The sequence below is a fragment of the Petaurus breviceps genome, unplaced genomic scaffold (assembly GCF_028583685.1).
Source record: "Petaurus breviceps papuanus isolate PSGF00001 unplaced genomic scaffold, PetGlider_PUasm1.0 90994, whole genome shotgun sequence".
In the NCBI taxonomy this organism is placed as follows: Eukaryota; Metazoa; Chordata; class Mammalia; order Diprotodontia; family Petauridae; genus Petaurus; species Petaurus breviceps.
In genome coordinates, this window is record NW_027187393.1 from 6,195,441 (window position 1) to 6,217,237 (window position 21,797).

The 21,797-nt window shown below is 35.6% G+C and overlaps 1 protein-coding gene across 1 annotated transcript in view; it reads left to right on the forward strand.

The window, feature by feature from the left end:
• Positions 1-21,797, forward strand: part of ITCH (itchy E3 ubiquitin protein ligase) — a 165,046-nt gene that overhangs the window by 120,679 nt on the left and 22,570 nt on the right. Inside the window, exons 12-17 of the mRNA XM_069077577.1 lie at positions 7,261-7,345; positions 14,531-14,659; positions 15,331-15,403; positions 18,028-18,099; positions 19,654-19,742; positions 21,567-21,726. Coding sequence (XP_068933678.1) covers positions 7,261-7,345; positions 14,531-14,659; positions 15,331-15,403; positions 18,028-18,099; positions 19,654-19,742; positions 21,567-21,726 — 608 coding nt within the window. The remainder of the gene's footprint in view (positions 1-7,260; positions 7,346-14,530; positions 14,660-15,330; positions 15,404-18,027; positions 18,100-19,653; positions 19,743-21,566; positions 21,727-21,797) is intronic.

Below are 21,797 nucleotides of genomic sequence, written 5' to 3' on the forward strand. Positions count from 1 at the left end.
TCAGAGCACAGATCAGAAGAATAGTGACTGTAGCTTTCCCTGCATCACACCACCTTGGAAGCACTGAAAACTTGCATACCCTCTAGAAGTAGCTCTGAAAACAGCAGCAAAAAAATCTGTTTTGGCACAATGCCATACACCTTCACTCCCGGTTGAGTAGAGCCCAACTTTAGCATAATGTTCAGAGTCAAGAAATTGGCCAGACAAAGAGCAAACAACAACAAAAACTTGATTACAAAAAGTTTCTATGCTGGCAGGAAAGACCAGAAACTCAGAAGATGACAATAATATGAAAACAGCTACAACAAAGGCTTGAAAGAGAAATGCTAATTGGATCCAAGCCCAACAAGAATTCTTAGAAGAGTTAGATAAGAGTGGTAGAGGGAAAATTAAGAAAAGAAATGAAAATGATACAAAAAAAATTATGGCGAGGAAATGAACAGGGTGGTTAAAAAAAAACTGACAAAAATAACACCTTAAAAACAAAATTAGTCTAATGGTAAAAAAAAAAAAAGCAAAAAATTTCATTGAAGAAAAGGACTCCTTAAAAATTAGAATTGGCCAAATGGAAAAGAGATTTAAAAATGAACAGACGAAAATAATTCCTTAAAAATTGGAATTGAGTAGGTTGAAGCTAATGACTATGAGAAATCTAGAAACAATAAAAGTCAAAAGAATGAAAAAAAATTAAAATGTGAAATATCTCATCAGAAAAACAACTGATTTGAAAAATAGATCAAAGAGAGATAATTTAAGATTTATTTGACTACTTAAAAGCCATGATCAAGAACAGAACCTAAGGGGCGGCCAGGTGGCTCAGCGAGTAAGAGCACCGGCTCCAGTGTTGGGACGACCTGGAGATCGAATCCCGGGTTCGGACACTCAGCACTACACCCAGAAATAACTGGCCGTGTAACCTTGAGCAAGTTACTTAACCCCGATTGCTTAAAAAAAAAAAAACCAGAACCTAGACATCATATTTCAGGAAATTATAAAGGAAAACAGCCCTGATATTTTAGATCCAGAGGGTAAAATGGAAATTGAAAGAATCCACCTCCTGAAAAAGATACCAAAATGGAAACTTCCAGAATATATAGCCAAATTCCACAGCTCCCAGATCAAGGAGAAAATATTGCAAGCACCCAGGAAAAACAAACAATTAAAGTATTGTGGAGCCACAGTCAGGATCACATAAGATTCAGCAGTTTTGTGTTAAAAGAACAGAAGGTCTAGAATATGATATTCTGGAAGGCAGAGAAAGTAGGATTACAACCAAGAATCACCTATCTAGCAAAACTGAGTACAATTCTTCAGGGGAAAAAATGGATATTTAATGAAATAGAGAACTTTCAAGTATTCCTGATGAAAACACTGGAGCCTGGGGGGCAGCTAGGTGGTGCAGTGAATAGAACACTGGCCCTGGAGTTGGGAGGACCTGAGTTCAAATGTGGCCTTAGACCCTTAACATTTATTAGCTGTGTGACCTTGGGCAAGTCACTTAACCCCAATTGCCCTGCCTTCCCCTCTTCAAAAAAAAGAAAGAAAAGACCAGAGCTAAATAGGAAATCTGACAGTTAAACACAAGATTCAAGAGAAGCATAAAAAGGTAAGCGTGAAAGAATAATCATAAGAGAATCAATAAAATTAAACTGTTCACATTATCATATGGGAAGACAATACATTTAAAACCTAAAACTTTATCATTAGGGCAGTTGGAATACATAGGGGCATTGGTGTGAGTTGATTTTGTTGGGATGATCTCAAAAAAAGATGAAGGGGTGAGAAAGATGAATGTACTGGGAGAAGGAGGAATGTAAAGAAGAATTTTTACAGTGGAAGGGGATATGAGGGGATACAATGGCAGGTAATGCTTGAACCTAACTTTCATTGGTTCAGAGAGGGAAGAAAAAAATATACATACACATACACACTTATATGGGTATAGAAATCTATCTTACCTAAAAGAAACAGGAGAGGAAGGGGATAATAGGAAAGGGAGGGGATGGATTATCAAAAGGACAGATTAAGAGTGGCAAGACAGACAGCTTGGGGTCTTTCTTATTCTCTCACCTTGTCCTGTAGGGTCTGGGCTCTCCCTAGTGGGATATCCCTCGGGTAGAGTTTGACCCCAGTGAAATGCATAATGGGGAAATGGAACTGTGGCATGAGTGAATTAATTTCATTCAGCTCCATTCAGAATTTATTTTGTCCTCTCTGGGTTTGGAGCCAGAGGGAATGGAATCGGGCAAAGTGGCTTTAAGCACTGGGTAGAAGGGGATGGGGTTACAGGAATTTTAGTTACAGGTTTCATTGTGAATACCTCTTGGTTTGTTACATGTGCCCAATAAAAACATTTTTGGCCTGGTAAAAAAAAGAAGTGTTAAAGAAGGACATCCTTGGCCCAGGGATTCTAAGGTTCGTAGCATTCTGTTATGAGCTGCCACTGAGTGCTATTAAGATTTAGTACTCTAAAACACAAATGTGCCATGGAGCTAAACCTCAGGAGGTGGATGTCAGCTCAGGAGCCCAGGTGACCACAGTCAAGATCAAGTAGTGTTAATCTCCCCATCCAAAAGCTCAACAAGAAGCAGAACCTGTCCCTAGCATAATACCACTTCAGGAACTGAAGTTGGAGAAATGTGTAGACACAAAATGATACAGACCACTATTAAGAATTTTAATAAGATATGGAAGTACCCAGAAATCCAATCTAAAAGCAGATTGTAGCCCCATATAACAACTACAGTTAATGGATTAAAGGACAATGAACTTGTCCCCAAGGACTACGTAAATATTAGAAAAATGAAGAGCATGAAAAAGATCTGCATGTTCTGATACAGAGTAAAATAATCAGGGTCTTGAAAACAAGACACAATGAATAGAACATTATAACTTGAAAACCAAAAAAATTAAAAGGGAGAGTTGCAAAATTATAATGAATAAGCATGGCTTGAAAGAGATGTAAGAAGATACTTCAGCTCCACACCTTTGCAGAGGCAGGAGTTCCACAAGTATTGTATAGTACATGTATTTTTGTGGCCTGAAGTGGAGGGAAGAGAGTGGGCAATGTAATGATATTTTTAAAAAATCAATAAAAGCTTGTTTTGAAAAGAAATGAAGGGCGGCTAGGTGGTGCAGTAAATAAAGCACCAGCCCTGGAGTCAGGAGGAACTGAGTTCAAATTTGGCCTTAGACACTTAACACTTACTAGTCATGTGAATTTGGGCAAGTCACTTAACCTCAATTACCCTGCCCCCCCCAAAAAAAATAAAAGCAAAAAAAAAAAGGAAGGAAAAAAATGAAGAGATAAAAAATTATGTAAAAGTTCAGAAGGAAAGAATAAGGAGGAGAACAAATAACTTAGAAGAGAAAGTGGTAAGCCTTAACCAAGTCATAAACTTGCTAAAAACTTGAAAAGACCAAACAGAAACTAATGAATCCACAAGACAGCAAGAAATACTCGAATAAATTGAAAAATTAGAAGAAAATATAAAGTGTCTGCTGTCAGAAACAGCTCACCTAGAGAATTATTAAAGAGATAATTTATCATATATAGAAGTATTGGACATTCTCAAAACCATGATTAAAAAAACAACAAAGTTGGGACACTGTATTTGAAAACTACCAAGATCTATTAAAACCAGAGGGCAAAATGAAGGATCCTGCCAAAACAATCATTTCCTGAAAGAAACTTCATAAAGGAAAAGTTCCAGGAATGTCACAGCCAGAATCCAGAATTCCCTCAGCAAAGAAAAAGGATTTTGAGCATCTAAAAGAAGCATTTAAAGTGATAAGGAACCACAGTCAGGGTTAAACAAGAACTAGTAGCTTCTAAGATAAACAAGAGGCAATCTTTTAATTCCTCAAAGCAAAAGATAAAGACTTAAAACTATGGATAACTTATCCTGAAAGTTGACAATAATCTTCCAAAGGGAAAATTGATCTTTAATGAAATAGAGAACTTTCCAACATTCCTGCACAAAGGACCAGAGCTGAGCAGGAACTTTCAAATGTAAACACAAGAGTCATGGGAAACCTAGAAAGGTAAATTTATTTTAGTAATTGGAAAGGGATGTGTGATAAATGTGTAACATTACAACAGGAAGAAACAAACAAGGGTTTCTTTAGTGTCTTAATGTTTCAAAGGCTGTTGAGGAGTTAATAAGAAAAACAGAGATCCGGGGGGAATGGGGAATAGATTGGCTTTATTCTGACAGTTTTAATTGGGGAAGGGGGGGATTTGAAGGAATTACCTTAATGTAGAAAGGAAGAAAGGGATAGAATTTGCTATTTCTCATAATTTGTGTGAATGAGTAGAAAAATACAAATATGGAGGGAAGGACAGAGTAGGAAGACCAGGAACAAGGTGAACCTCACTCATATCTAAAACAGATGCAGACGGGAGAATTTGGAATTTAGGAAAACATAAGACAACGTTTATGATCTCTTCTATTTCTTTTGTGATTAGAAATTTTTCACTGTGAACAATTTTTTTTGTTGTTGTGTGATTTTATATTTAGATAATTTAATTGTTTGGAATTTATTGTGGTATATGGTATGATACTGATCTAAACATTTTTTTTCTCCAATTGCTTTCTGTTTTGTTTTTAGAAGTTCTCACTGAATAAGGAGTCCTTTCCTTAGTAATTCATGTTTTTTGTTGATCTGATACTGTTATACATTTGTTTCTAGAATTTGTTCGTTTCACTGATACGTTTTTCTGTATTTTTATCCAGTACTGGATAACTTTTATAAATCCTGCTTTCTAGAATAGTTTGAAATACAGTAACACCAAGCCCCGTTCCTTCTAATCTTTCTTCATCATCTCATGATATTTTTGCCTTTTTATTCCTTGAAATACATGTAGTTATTGTTTTGTCTAATTCTTTAAAATGTCCCTTTGATATAGTGCTAAATCTGTAGAGCAATTCAGATAAATTCATTTTTATGACATTGATGGGGCATAGCCATGGACATTGATGTCTGTTAATTTATTGCCTGAAATAAAAAAAAGACCAACTCAAAAAACTTCCGAATATAATGATTTATTTGCAAGGTAGTAGTTGCCAAGAAAGCAGATCTACTGACTCCTCAATAGTCAGAGACAAATGACAGATTTATAGAGCTCATTTTTATAATAGAATACGAATTATAAATCACAGAAATCTTGAGAAACTTACTCTGAACATAATTAAATTGGACAGGACAGGTCACTTGTGGTTAACTTAGGTACCTTCTGAAACAAAGTGAGTATATTTTGGTAGTATTGCCAACATTTGTGGCATGGGCATGTCAGGAATGTAATGGGGAGTTTCTAGGGTGTGACAACTCTTAAATTTAGTATTGTATTGGATTAGGACCAAGTCTATCCTGCCTGTCAAAGTGAGATTGCTTTAGAAATCTTGTTTTGTAACTGGACATTTGTGGTTAGGAGTGCTGCTTTTCTGACACATGTGGATTGATACAGTTTTTGTACCTATTGGAAAGAGGGACTTCAGGGAGCTAAAGAAAAGCAGAACTTAACCACTTAAACTTAAAAAAAAAGGCGGGGAGCGGGTTGGGGGAGGACCATAGCCTTTAGAAAAAGCACATTATAGTATTTGGCTTAACACAGTGAGTATTCCTGCAAAGATATATGTATATTCTAAATTACCCACTAGCAAGTTATAATTACTAATATAGCCTTACTAATCTTAATTTCTTCACCTCTCCTATATTAATATGCTTTTAAAATTTACAGGTATTTTTATGTATCCTCCCTTTGTTTTGGTTGTTCATTCTCTGATATTTAATGCTTTCTAAGTTATCTCTGTTGGAATTTTTCTTCAAATCTGTTCCTCTTGGGTTTTGTTAGTGATATACAAAAAGGCTAATGAATTTAATAGTTTTTTTGTGTACTGTTTTAATGGTGTTATTAATGGTCTTTATTAAAAATTTTCATCAATTCTTTGGAATTCCTTAAATGATTATATTATCTTCAAATGGAAAAGTAATTTTGCCTCTTCCTCAATTTCTTCTTTTTGTATTGTTGCTACCATTTCTAGCACTAATTAGAATAATGATGCAAGCTTTTTTTCTATGCTCCCTAGGAATGATATCCATTGCTATCATTTTTATTTGGTTAATATTATTTATAACATTATAGTGAGCATTCTTGCTGTATTTCTAATGTTGTTGCAAAAGGCTTCTAATGTTTCTTATAAATAAAGCCAGTTCTTAGTTTTAGCTAGATACTTTAATTCAATAAGGAAGGGTTCTTTCTTTTACTCCTTTGCTTTTTTTTTTTTTAATGAGCAATCGGGGTTAAGTAACTTGCTCAAGGTTACACAGCCAGTTATTTCTGGGTGTGGTGCTAAGTGTCGGAGCCTGGATTCGATCCCCAAGTCAACCCAACACTGGAGCCGGTGCTCTTACTCGCTGAGCCACCTGGCCGCCCCTACTCCTTTGCTTTTAACACAGATTAGTATGCTTAATTTTGTTAAAGTTTGGTTTGTTTAAAGCATCATCCTGCATAAATGGTGCCATAGATTTGGAATGAGAAGCTCTGGATTAAAATCCCATCTCTGCTACTTAGTACTCTAAATAGTAATATAATTTATAATATTTATAGTTTTCCTAATGTTGAATTAATCTTGAAAGGCAATGTGGTACTATTGATATAAAGAGTATCATCTCTGAAGTCACAGAATAAGGCTTTAAATGTCACCTTTGATATTCACTACTTGGGCCAAAGATATTGATGACTATTTTAGTGATGTTGGTCCATAGTTTCTTCCTTTGCTTTATCTTTTCCTGGATTACATTTCAGTAATATTGATAATTTGTTTTGAATGTAGTAAATTAAATAGGTGCAGATGAATAGATATATTGATGTCATATATATGTAGCTTGATTTTTCCCTGTGTAATCAGTTTATAACAATTGCCAATCAATTAAATGCATGACCTCTTTGATTTGTCTATTGATACTGTTTTACATTATGGCAATGTATTATAAGATTCTGAGGACACTTATTTCTAGATAAGTCATCTTACCTTCTAACATTTACATTCAGAAAAATATATTTTAATTGACCTAGTCTCAGTTTTAACTGTAATATATATTTATAAGCATTTGAAACAAAAAGTATATTAAATTTACCTCTATGATGAAAATATTGAGAAGTGAACATAATAGATAAATCATTATAGCCTTTTCTGTGTATTATTTTAGGGGGAAATATATGGCTATTCTAAAATAGTCTCTTTTGTTTTATTTTAGAGAAGAGAACAGACAACAATGGCAGAGTATATTTTGTCAATCACAACACACGTATTACACAGTGGGAAGATCCCAGAAGTCAGGGGTAAGAGCTTTCAACTACTGATTCATTTTTATTTATGTGCCTCAGTTGAATAAAGTTTTAAATCCTTTCTCTGTAAGAATTTTGAAAATCTAATAACTAAGGTATATACCATAATGGGGATAAGGAAGAAATAAGCATTCATTAAGTGCCTGCTGTTTGCTAGGCACTGTGCTAAATGCTTTGTTAAAATAACCTTACTTGCTCCTCAGAACAGTTCAGAGGGGCAGGTGCTATTATTAGCATCTATCAAGTTAAGTGACTTGCCCAGATTCACACAGCTAGTCAGTGTCTGTGGTCAAATTTTAATTCAGATCTTCTTGAATACAGATTCAGGGCTCTCTATCCATGGCACCACTTAGCTGTCTTGATATAAATCATAACTAGCTGGTCCCCTTAAGCCTTGGAGTGTTGTTTTCTAAATTGTTCAACTTGAACAGGAATTCATAACAAAATTTCTACATTAACAATATGAGGTCAAGTCTGATGGCACATAGCTGGTGTTTCAACTTCCAAGAAGATTGCTGCAGTGGGCTAAGCAGAACATACGTCTGCATTCGATCCTCCATCATGTATGGTGAGCCACCAGTAGTGGCAGGGTAACTGGGGCCGGGGTGGGGATGAGGATGGGTACAGGACCGTGTACTTCATTGCCTAAGGAGAGATAAGTTGACCAACCCAGATTGGGAAAAAAGGAGCTCAGAGCTCCGTGGTCACCCAGAGTAAGATTGGTCTCTGATTCTGGCCTGGACAAGGTAGGGAGGCCCAGCACCCAGACTTTTTAAGAAACAGACAGTAATATGAAGTACAGCAAAATATTTCAAGCCCAGCATGCTTTGTGGCTAAATTTTTTTTGTAAGAAGTGTTGGCTTACAGACAAAATTCACTGAAACATTTTAAATTGAGTTATTTATACTGGTGACATTTTGTTAGGGACATTTTTCTGTGGACAGGTGGGAGAGAAAGAAAAACTTTAGCTGTAGTCAATGAAAACATTCAAATATACATTTGTAAATTTCGTAGTTTTTTAAAATTAAGATTTTATTATTGAGGTGTGTTTCCAATCTGAAATCTGTTTCCTAGATACAAAGAAATTACAACTTTATTGTGTAATGCAATTCAGTTGAACAGATGTTAAGTCTCTAGTATGTGCAGAGCACTATACTAGGCACTGAAGGTACAAAGACAAAAAGAAAACAGTCCCTGCCCTCCTAGAACTTAAATCCTACTGGGGAGAGGAAATACAATTTGTACACAGAGAAACATAATGTAGGTTAGGGTATAGTGCTGTATCCAAAGGAGAGACTCAGTTCTCTGAGAATATTTGAGGAGAGAGAGAACATTTAGTAGGGAAGGATGCATAGAGTAAGTAACATGAGTTGAACTTTGAAAGAAGGAAAAGCAGAAAGGAGTATATTTTAGTCTGGAGAGACTGATTGCCTGTATGAATATATGTAGTTGGTAGCTAGAATGTTAAGTTCAGGGAACACATCATTTAGCTTGTCCATAACATAGGCTATGTTAAGGGGAATCAGGAAATAAAGCAAATGAGATAGATTGGGAGTAGATTATTGAGAACCCTGAGTGCCAAGCTGCAGAATTTGTATTTTATCTTAAATAAACTAGATAACTTCTAAATTTTTTGAACAAAGAGAGTGATGACACAGCCAGAACTCTGCCTTGTGAAGGTTATTTTGGAAGCCATGTCAATGATGGCTTGGAACAGGAGATGTTTGGAGGTGAAAAGAGCAGTTAAGGAGCTACCATGTTTCCCCGATAATAAGACACTGTCTTATTAATTTTTTGGACAGAAAAACACCAGAGGGCTTATTTTCAGGGGAGGGCTTATTTTAATGAACATTGACAGCAATTTTAATAAAAAGGTAAATGTGAACAAAAAAATGTACCAGCAAGCAAATCACTGGGGAAGAACAGGATGACGTGCTCACTGCTGCAGCTCTAATTGGATGCAGCTCGGAGCGCAGCGTGCGTTTCATGGGGGGAGGGGAGGGAGACGGTGCCTACAGAGGGTACCGTAATGTAGCGTGTAGCGCAGGGGATCACCTTCACTACAGTAGCAATCTCAATAGGGCTTATTTTCGGGGGAGGGCTTATTTTAGAGGAATCTTACACAGTAAGGGGAGGGCTTATTTTCGGGATAGGTCTTATTATCGGGGAAACACGGTATTAATAGTACAAGTGAGAGGCATTGAAGGCCCTGAATCTTTAGGGTGGTGGTTTCGAGGGTCAAGAATGGGACAGATGTGAAAGATGGTATGGAAGTAGAATCAACATAATTTGGCAACTGATAGAATATGGTTGTGGGATAGAGTTTGAGTGAGAATATAGTCAAAAATTCTGGGATTCAAACATGAGTAACTGGGAAAATTGGGTACCCTCAACAGAATTTTAAGGGAAAGGTAGGATGGGGAACATATTGACAAAGGAGAAAAAAAACATGTTAATACTATATTGTAGATATGTATAAATCTCCCAGAGATAGTTTTTATTGCTTTATCATTCTAAATCCAATCACTGTTTTGCTTTAGAGAAAAATGTTCAAATTGACATATTTCCAACACAAGACACTTTGAAGGTAGTATTTATAAGAGCCTTGAAGAAAGAAACCTTTCTTCTTAAAAAAATATATTTAATATTTTTTTTTCCCCAATTACATTTAAATTTTTGACTTTTCGGTTTTTTAAATTTTGAGTTCCAAATTCTCTTCCTCCCTCCCTTTTTTCCCTTTCTAATTGAGAATGCAAGCAGTTTTATATAGGTTATGCATATGGAGTCATGCAAAACATATTTCCATATTAGTCATGTAAAAAATAAAATACAGACTAAAAAGGGGGGAAAACACAAGAAAAAGAAGGTTAAAAAAAAGTATGCTTTAATCTACATTCAGACTCTTTTATCAGTTCTTTCTCTGGAAATGGATATTTTTCACCATGAGTCCTTTGGAATCTTCTTGGATCATTGTATTGCTGAGAATAGCTAAGTCATTCACAATTGATCATCATACAATATTGCTGTTACTCCGTACAGTGTTCTCCTGGTTCTGATTCTTTCATTTTGTATTAGTGTTAGTTCATGTAGGTCTTATCAGGTTTTTCTGAGGACATGCTGCTTGTTATTTCTTATAGTACAATATTATTCCATCACAAACATATACCATAACTTGTTCAGCCATTCCCCAGTTGATGAGCATCTCTTCAATTTTAAATTCTCTGCCACCATAAAAACAGCTACTATAAATATTTTTGTGCATATAGGTCCTTTCTTGTTTATGTCTTTGGGATATAGACCTAGTAGTTGTATTGCTGGGTCAAAGGGGGTGCATGGTTTTACAGGCCTTTCAGCATAGTTCCAAATTGCTTTCCAGAATGGTTGATCAGTTCACAACTCCACCAAGTGCATTAATGTCTCAATTTTCCCACATCTCCTCCAACATTTGTCATTTTCCTTTTCTGTCCTATTAGTCAATCTGATAGATATGGGGTAGAGTAATGGAAATGGGAATTTGAAGACATTCCCTGCCCCTTAATAGGCCTATGGGGGAATTTGAAGGCCTTCCCTGCTTTGAAAGTAAACTCTGCCCCCTAATAGGCTGTATGTAGTCACATGGAGCCTGTAGTGGGAAGTTTGCTGAAGGGTGGAGCAGAACCCACAGGAGAAGCTGGCTTTGAGGGAGGCTTTTTTTTTTCCAGAAAGGTACAACTTTTGTTACTTTGTAGTCAAATCGGGAGGCTATTTGCTTTGGGGCCCACTTATGGGAAGAGTTGTGTGATTTGACCCAGATATGACTCACTCTGGGCAGCGATTCACCCCCAACCTCCCCCTTTGAAAACCCAAATGTTGGTGCTTCTCTCTCTGGTGACTTAACTAGGTATGGTTGTAATGGTCAGACAGCTAGAAGCCCTGTCTTCTGAATTGTTATTTTCTCTGTCTGTATTTTTGTCTGCTTGTAACTTCTGTTTGTGTTCTCTGAAGTTCAGGGTGCTGACTTTTTCCTCTGAACTAGGTAAATGATAAATGTTTATTTGATTAAAGTAAGATTGTTAACCCTTTTTGAGTTGCTTTCCTGTAGAAAAGCAGATCAAAGAACCTGTGCTAGTAGCCATCCTGGGTATACTAGGGTGCTTGCTGCTACATCATATCCTTGTCCTCTGCCTTAATGAGAAAGTTCTTAGGACTTAAAAATATATTTCCATGTAAGAATTTAGACAGTTTAACCTTATTGAATTCTTTATGATTTCTCTTTCCTGTTTGTCTTTTTATGCTACTCTTGAGTCTTATAAGTGAAAGTCACATCTTCTATTCAGCCCTAGTCTTTTCATCAGAAATACTTAAAAAGTCCTCTATATCATTAAATTTTCATTTTCCCCAAGGGATTATACTCAGTTTTGTTGGGCAAGTGATTTTTGGTTGTAAACTTAGTTCTTTTGCCCTTCAGAATATCATATTCTAAAATCCCTGATCCTTTAACGTAGAAACTACTAAATCATGTCCTGACTGTGACTCCATGATATTTGAATTGTTTCTGTCTAGCTGCTGGTAATATTTCCTCCTTGATTATGGCTTTCAGGTAGTCCAGTAATTTTAAGTTATCTCTCCTTGAACTATTTTCCCTGTCAGTTGTTTTTTTTCTAATGAGAATTGTTTGCATTTTATTTTTTTTTTCATTCTTTTGATTTTATTTTATTATTTCTTGATGTCTTGTGGAGTCATTAGCTTCCACTTTCCCAATTGTAACTTTTAAGGAATTATTTTCTTCAGTGAGTTTTGTCCTTTTTTTCTATTTGGTCAGTTCAATTTTTAAGGAGTTCTTTTCTTAAGTGAATTTTTGTGCATCTTTTTCCTTGTCACCAGTTCTGCTTTTAAATACCCTAAGGTCATCCAAGTAGAGTGAACTGACCTAAGCTGAAAATGGAATACATCAAAACTCTTGTGCCAACCAGAGTGTGATCAGATGCATATGTAGCCCCTGTGCTTACAGACTCAGCACAAAAAGGGAGATCTAGTCTTTATTTTTTTTTAAGGTTCAATGGCCTCTTTAGTACAGGAGTGGGATAAGTATCAATGACTCCCCCTTTCTTCCTCCTCAGACCTGCCCCCCCAATTAAAAATCAAGAGATCCTTTTCCCCCTAAAAAAAAAACCCTCCTGTAAAAAAGCACATAATCGTAGTAAAAAAAAAAAAAAGAATGCTATGATAAAATGGAGGTTGAAAGTCAGATATCAGAGTACTCAGAAGAGTGAAAAGATGTGGAGGCACCAAGTATATCAGACTCTTTCAAGGATTTTAGGTGAGAAAGGAAGGAAAGATATAGGATGACAGTGAGTGGGAGATAGCAGAGACTTGAACATATTTGTGGGCAGTAGGGAAAGATTCAGTAGATAGAGGTTAAAAATTAAAGAGTTTGGTAATTATAGTGGGGGCAGTTTGTTGGAGAAGATAGAAAAGGATGGGATCAAGGGTACATGGAAAGGGAAGGGTTGGCCTTGATGAGGAGATGAACCCACCTCCTTGTTAGAGACTGAAGTAAAGGAGGAGATAGAAGAGGATGATGTCAGAGAAAGGTAGAATAAAGAGAAGGGTACATGATACTTCTCACCAGATAACCTGCTTGAGATACAAAGAGATGTTTTAAATATCCCCTTTTCTTATAGAATTCTGTAGTCTAGGGCAGGGGTTCCTAACTTGTGTCATGGAACATTTGGCAACCTAATGAAACCTATGGACCCCTTCCCAGAATGTAGTTTTTAAATGTATTAAATCCTTAGATTACAAAAGAAATCAATTGTATTGAAATACAATTATCATAAAAGTAAGAAAAGTAGTTTTCATAGACTTAAGAACCCCTGATCTAGGTGCAGTCTTTCTTAATTTTTCCAAGTAAAATCCTACTTTATATAATAAACCTTTTCTAGCCCCCTTTTAATGCTAGTGTGTTTCCTCTCTTGATTATTTCCAACTTATCCAATATGTTTGTACATAGTTGTTTTCATGTTGATTTCCCCCATTAAGCTGTGAACTCCTTGACAGCAGGGACTCTTTTACTTTTCTTTGTATATCCCCAGCATTTAACACAGTACATAATGGAGCATAATAAATACTTGTTGATTGATTTGACATTTGGATTCGTGTTTCCAGTAAGAGTAATTAATTTGCATTTATATATATCCTTACTCTTTAACCCAGCCCTAACTCAAAGAGAAGGTTTGATGCAAGAGATGTCTAAAGCTAAACAATATATGAAAGGAATTGAGGATGTCTAACTAGAAAATTTTCAAGGGGCAGGGGGAAGGAAATGTGTCATGTGAAATAGTAATTATTGTAATAGTTTTATTTTGCTTGACCCAAGAGGACATAAATTGTGAAAAAGTTATAGAAAAGTATATTTCAGCTCTATAAATGGAAGCACTTCGGTCATGATCAGAGCTGTCCAAAAATGGACTATGGGGGCGGCTAGATGGCAATGTGAATAGAGCACCAGCCCTGGAGTCAGAAGGACCCGAGTTCAAATCTGACCTGAGATACTTGGCACTTACTAGCCATGTGACCTTGGGCAAGTCACTTAACCCCAATTGTTCCACCCTCCCCCCCCTCCAAAAAAAAACAAAACAAAAAATGGACTATGTTGCCTTATGTGCATCATGAGTCCCTTGTCACTAGAAGTTTTCAAGGAGAAGTTGGGTGACTTCTTATTAGTGGTACATAAGAGGACTATACTGTTTTAGGTGGGATTGGATTAGATGACCTTAAGTTTTCTTTCAGCTTTGAGATAGTAAAATTCTAGTTAGTAATAAAATATGTGCAGTACAATAGAGAAAATTGTATTAGCCCCTGAAAAGTCACTCCTGTGACATTAACAACATTAGTAAAATGCTCTTTTTTGCCTAAAGGCAAAACAATAAGCATTACTAGAAAGTGTTAAGTAATTCCATATTTATTACATACTATGCTTGTAAAAGTTCACATGCTTAAATTCATTGGATAAATTTGTTGGTATTACCAGAGGAACTTCCATAGAACATAAATGAAGCCAGTGATAGAAGTGCTACAACTTAGAGGCAGCATTCTAGAAGGTTTTTTCTCATATTTGTCCTTGTTTCTAGTTTCTGAACTTGGCAACCATACAGTGTTAGTATTGTCTAACTGGTTTTGTATTTTCATGTTTTTCAGTCAGTTAAATGAGAAGCCTTTACCAGAAGGCTGGGAAATGAGATTTACAGTGGATGGCGTACCATATTTTGTGGATCATAATAGAAGAACAACAACATATATAGATCCCCGAACTGGAAAATCTGCCCTGTAAGCATTCTAAAACTTTCAAATTAACATTAAGCTCTTTGAATTGCATGTTGCAGTATAAAAAAAGTTTTGCTCATTTATTTTTTGTTTCACAATCCCTGACGCACAGGGATGGGAGTTTAATTTCCTAGGTAAACTACATCCCAGCATTTCTCTTTCTACTAAGTATTTAGCATTTTTATCCTCTTTTACTGGACACTGTATCCTGAAGTCTTTACTTACTGGCCATCATCTGCCAAACAAAGCATTGTATATTTTTGAGCTATAGAAATCACTATCATATTACTACTCAATGGATGAATCCAGATTCTCTGATTTCTACTCTTTTCTGGTATCTTTTGATGTTTAGTTTATTCATTACTTTCTTTACCTATTGCACGCCAAAAAGCGTTCATGTTTTAGGATGTAACTAAGCTTTTGGAATTGTCACAAAAGCTCTTATGGAGAAAGATGGGTTAGAGATGGAATTAAATTTCACATGGGATGGTATTTGTGATTTTCTTTTCTGATATGTCCAGTTTGAACACTAGCTCACGTAGCTAGCCACTAAGCTGTATACTTCAGTTATTTTTGCAGCTACTAAATAAGATTTGTTTCAGTTATGTCAGAATAAACAAGCATACCAATGACAGGAGTGATATGTTCTCAATTACTTTTCTTTCTGTTCCCAGAGACAATGGACCCCAAATAGCCTATGTTAGGGACTTCAAAGCAAAAGTTCACTATTTCCGTTTCTGGTGTCAGGTCAGTATCATAAGATGTTCCTGTATAGCTGTTTTTAAGCTACTTATAAATAGGCAGTAAGAAGATGGGAAAATAAGGGGTTTTGTTTGTTTGTTTTTTTAGAAAATAGAATATTGATGGGGTGGCTAGGTGGTGTAGTGAGTAAAAAGCGCCAGCCACGGAGTCAGGAGGACCTGAGTTTGGTTCTGGCCTCAGACACTTAACACCCACACAAAAAAACTAGCTGTGTAAACTTGGGCAAGTTACTTAATCCCAATTGCCCTCCAAACGGCAAAAAAAAAGAAAGAAAGAAAGAAAATAGAGTATTTTCCACACTAAATAAGGTTTCGTACCCTCCAGGAGAGTAGGGGAAGGGGGATGATGGAAGGGAGGTCAGGCTGGGGAAGAGGGAAGTTGGAAGCACCCACTTTTGAAAAGGGATGGGATCAAAGTAGAGAATAGAACAAGTGAGAGGTGGGATAGGAGGGAGGGAAATATAGTCAGTCTTTTACAATATATCTACTATGTTATTCTTTTGCATTAGCCACACATGTACAACCTATACTGAACTGCTTATCTTCCCAGTAAGGGTGGGTGACAAGGGAGGAAGGGAATGAATCTGGAATTCAAAGTTTTAAAATCAAATATTCAAATATATATATACACACACATACTATTTTGCATGTAATTGGGAAATAAGATATACAGACACTGGGGCATAGAGATCCACCATGCCCTACTGGAAAAATCGAAAGGGGTATGGGAGAAAATATGAGAGAGCAGATTGCAGGAGGGGATATCCTGTGGGACTGCTATTTTGGGGCGGTGGATAGGAGAAAAACGGGGAGAAAATTTGTAACTCAAAATCTGGCAGAAATGAATGATGTAAATCAGAAGTTAATAAATCATTTGAAAAATGAAAAAAAAAGAAAATAGAGTATTTTCCCTTCCTCTTGATTTATTTGATACCCTTATTCATCCTTTTTTTAAAAAGAAAAATGCTACCTGAGATAGTATATGAGTGAATGGGTATGTAAGCATCTTTTCACATTAACAGGTCAGCCTTTTGAAAATCCGTTCCCCCAAATCTTCAGAAACATTCACCATCATCATCACTAGCATTTTAAAGCCTATAAAGTATTTTTTTTTACCAGCCCTTTTCATATTTGCCATTATTTGTTTAGAGCTCAAGATTTATCAACATGTCAGTGATTGTCAGGAGCCTAAAGAAATCTAGTACCCAAAGTGAACATGCTATTCTCTTCTAATTACAAAGTTAACTTTCCTACAGTATCAGCCTGTCAATAGGTATTTATGTAGTTCTAATAATATGTTTGTGCTTAATGTTATTGGGTACAAAAGAAATTGGATATAACTACCACCTATCATGGAACTTATAATCTTGCTGGAGAGAGAAAATATGCAGTTAATAGTGGACAAGACAGTATTATATTCAACAATATTATATTTATATAATAAATTGAATACTGCACAAATTAGCATGTTACAATTAGTGTTAATAGCTAATATGTTTTTATTATGTAAGTGCTCACTTAGAACATTTCAGCAATTTGTTATATATAGAGTAGTAATATTTTTATTAGAGAATAGTGATAAATGTGCATTCTGCACAATGTACTTATGCAGAACAGATAACTGCAAAATTAATTAAAGAGGAGAAGAGATCCTTGTGGGCTGATTTTTTTCTTCCTACTCTATATAGATCTGCAAAGTATTTCCTCATGTGATTATAGAAACTCTTTCTCTGATCTGTTGGTAGAGAATTTGGTCTGATTAGGTTTGGGAGATTGCATGACTTTACACATTTACAGAAAAGTCTGAAGCCATTAATGATGATCAGGTACATTTTCTCAGGCCTTTGGTCCAAAACTGTCTGATAGTTGATTATTTATAGTTTTCCAGAAGTGAACAGGATGTGACTGATTATCAGGACAATAATGTGCTTACTTACAATGACTTTGTAGGTCCATTTTTACATGTAATTAAATTGATCAGTTACCTTTTGTCTAAACTAAATTCCTTAACTAAAGTTATTGTCTTAAATGGATTAGTGTTGAGTGATTTTTTTTGGGGGGAGGGCAGTTCGGGTTAAGTGACTTGCCTAAGGTCACACAGCTAGTTTGTGTGTGTGTAAGTATCTGAAGCCAGATTTGAACTCAGGACCTCCTGACTCCAGGGCCAGTGGTCTATTCACTGTGCCACCTAGCCGCCACTGGGTGATTTTTTAAAATCAAATTTGGTGTTTATTTTTTTACTAAGATAAATTTAATAATTAACATTTTACTATGATAAGCCACTACTTTAGATTAGTAATCATTTAGATTCTTATGACTTTAAGGAGAATTAGTCAAAGAAAAAGTTAACTATTAGAAATATAAATTATCTAGACCACAAAATTAGGCAATAAATTATTGCAAAAGCACTTGTAACTTTTTGAGTTTTACTTGCTTATTCTTCTTGCACATGTGCTCGTTGATATTCTTAAATACATACCTAGATGTAAAAAAGATAAATTCAAATTCACACAGTAATCACTTTTTTATTCATACAGTGTTAAATGTAAATTTCACCTTCATTATTTGATAATTGACTTTAATGTTTTACTTGAATCACTTCTATTTCAGCAATTATCTATGCCACAGCACATCAAGATTACAGTGACAAGAAAAACTTTGTTTGAAGATTCATTTCAGCAGGTATCGCGGTGCGTCGTCAAATGCCTGGAGACAGGATTCATGCCTAGGAACAGCTCTTTCCCTCTGCAGTTAGAATTATGATTTACCGACTTGTCATTGAAGTGACCTCAGTGAAGGCAGCTGCTTATCCTAAGTCTTCCAATTTTATGATGAACCTTGGGATCAAGATATTTTCCTTAAATCCGGTGAACTCATTGTTAGGCACAGCAATATTTCATTTTTCCCTATATCTATTTTCTGCTTAAATTTATGCTTCTTGTCATCTGGATAATCAGCTTCTGTTGACTAGCTTATTTGTAGTTAATGTTTCTTGGAAACTTTGAAGATCAGTAGAAGCAACAGAGGACAGAAAGAAAATAATAATATTGCTATATAGTTGTTAGAAAATCTTAGAGAGGAACTAATAATCATTATCAAATTATCATTCATTAAGAATGCAAAGGTGACAAATTTGGCTTGAAAATTAGCATCAAAACTCTTTGGTAGCAGGTTAAATGATGACCTGGATGAAGTAAGTTTTATTTTATTACTATATTATATCTACCTGATAAAAGAAACTATGAGGAGAGCATATTTGTGAGTTTCTTAAAGATATTAGCTATGTTAGTGAGGAATACTGTGACTTACTGTCTTTTTAATACTTAATATTTCTTTCATATTTTTATTGCCTTTTCCAATTGACCCTTTCCTGAAATTGCATTTAGTACTTATTTTATCTTAAACTCATAGCCTTTCTGATTGTTCTTAACACTTAGTTTTCTTATTTGATTTTTATGTGGATGTGTATTTGAAAATTATTTTTTCCTCTGACCAATCAGATGTTCTGGAAATAGATCGGTTTGGTTTTTTGTTTTTTTTTTAGAAATCTACTCTGATTTTTAAAATTATATTTTTAGTACTTAAGCTGTAGACACATTAGCCAACAATCTCAACTCTTGATATACCTTTTTATAAGAAAAAATATTTGATTTACATTTAAGAATTTTTAGTACTTTACAAATCAAATTTGAAGCAGGAAGTAGTAATCCACTTTTTATAGATGTAAAAACTAAGGTACAGAGGTTGATACTGTGCCCATTGTGACATGATAATGATGTGTTATACTTCGTGTTCAAAGAATTATTGATCCTATATAAGATGTGTCATCAAGGTTATTTTTGTAATTCTGATAGAGTAAGCCTCTATATCCGGGGACTATGAGTACACATGTAAAATAATCTATTTTCAGGAGTGGCTATGGAACTGATTATCTTTCACTGCTTCTTGTAAGGAATTGAGCCCATGATCTTGGTTAAACTGGCATCATGTTCTGATCAAGTAAACCAGCTAGCCACATTAAACTCTAGTATATGCATGAAAAAGCAAATTTATGTACTCATAGAGAGAGAGAGTAGTGTGTGTGTGTATGTGTGTGTGTGTACACACATATAAATAATACTCTTATCTGTCCTTAAATTCATTAGGATTTAGAAGGAAGATATACTTCCTAAAAATGATATTTACACAATGCTTTTCAAGAGACTTTTAATAACAAGTTGTTCTTTTTTTCTTTAGATAATGAGTTTCAATCCCCAGGATCTTCGAAGACGTTTATGGGTGATTTTTCCAGGAGAAGAAGGTTTAGATTATGGAGGTGTGGCAAGGTAGTGATAATCTGGTTACTTAGAATTTAGTTCCTTTTCTACCACAGAAATAATATTTTTTATGTTAGGATATTCCTCCCATCTTTGAAATGGGAAAATTGAGAAATAAGAAATAAGAAATCTCAATTTGAATTTCCTGCTCTCTTTATTAGCATCTGATCAAAAGTATATAGGAAGTTTTAGATAAAAAACTACCTGTTTCATTCTAAACTCAACTGAAAACTGCTTTCTTGATGTTACTTTTGCTCTACTGTTAAATCATGTGACCTTTTCTCAAAAAGTCTACATCCTCCTTAGTCTCTTCTGCAGCTTTTGTGTCATTGCTCTTTCCTGGTTCATTCCCTGCCTGTCTAGGCAGCTAGGTGGCATCAGTGAATAGAACACTAGGCCTGAGGTCAGGGACAACTGAGTTCAAGACACTTAGACACTTAGTAGCTTGTGTGTCCTTGGGCAAGTCATTTAACCTCCATTTGCTTCAGTTTCTTCAACTGTAAATGGAATAATAGCAGCAGCTACCTTCTTTTAGGCATGTCATACTCACATGTCCAAAATGTTACTAATTGTCTTCACTTCCAAACCCACCTCCATAAAATTTCCTATTTCTCTGAAAGGTGCCACTCCCATTCACCCAGATTTTCAGCCTCAAAATTATCCTTGATTCTTCACTTTTCTTCCCCTTTCACATCTAGTTGTTTGCCAAACTTTGTTAATTCTACCTCTACATCATTTCTAACATTCTTCATCTTCTCTCTTTTCTCATGGATGCCACCCTGATGTAGTTCCACTTTCTAAATGGTGTTCTTACCTCCAGTCTTCTGAATTATAGGCTTGACCCTCTTGCTTATCTGCTCAAAAATCTGTAGTCACTCCCTCTTGCTTCTTGAATAAAATGCACACTCCTTGGCATCATTGAAAGCCCTGTAAATTCTGGCCCTCAGCTGTGTTTCTAGATTTACCTACTCCTCTTCACATATGCTGTTTCCTTACTAAGCTGGCCTTCTTACTGCTCTTTGAACTTGGGGTTCCATAGTAACCATTTCAATACTTCTCTAGGTTAGTAATGTCAGACTTATCTTAGAGAAACCCAGAATAAGAATCTGTAAATCGCCAGGAATCTTATCAGGAGACCATGACTGAGTTTAAGGCTAATAAGACTCATATGCCTGTCCACAGTCATTTGTTGTTATTCATCAAGCATTTATTAAGTGCTTTCTGTGTATGGAGCATTATTATTGGGTGCTAGAGAGATGCAGCAATAAATAAGATGTAGGTCACTGCCTTTGAGGAGCCATCTGGTAGATAAAATGGACACGGAGCAAGTAATAATACAAAGTACAGTTATATAATTGCATAAGGAGAAATGTATAAACAAAATGTTGTGAAAGTACAGAGGAAGAAGTGATCCCAGAGAGGATTGTTCGGGTCATGGAAGAGGTGCTGATTGAGTGCAGCCTTTAAGGATGAGTATGAAGAGTTAAAGAAAGTAGGTTGGTACAGGAGGAGGGTGAATTCGTATTCCACTATTATTGAATGGCATAAGGTGAGATCACACAGGACACACTTCAACCATGTGAGAGCTTTAAATATTTTTTTGAAACTTCTGAGTTTATATATGGAGTAATAAGGTGGTAAAAGCTTGGCTGTGTCTCCATTCACATGCACACATAAATAATTGAAATCTCATTGAAAACCTGCAAAGTCAACATTTGTTGGAGGCATGGGATGGAGAATGCTAACAACTGAGCAGTTTGTTATAGGACTGTACTTTGATTTGTAAATGGGCTATTTTCAAGGTTTTTACCATAAGTTTTCTTTTAATTTCAGAGAATGGTTCTTTCTTTTATCACATGAAGTGCTGAACCCAATGTATTGCCTGTTTGAATATGCAGGGAAGGATAATTACTGCTTGCAGATAAACCCAGCTTCTTACATCAATCCAGATCATCTGAAATACTTCCGTTTTATTGGCAGGTTTATTGCCATGGTAAGTGCAAGTTGGAAGCATGGTGTATCTACAAGGCATGTTTGCTAACTCTCTTACTTGAACATTTCCCA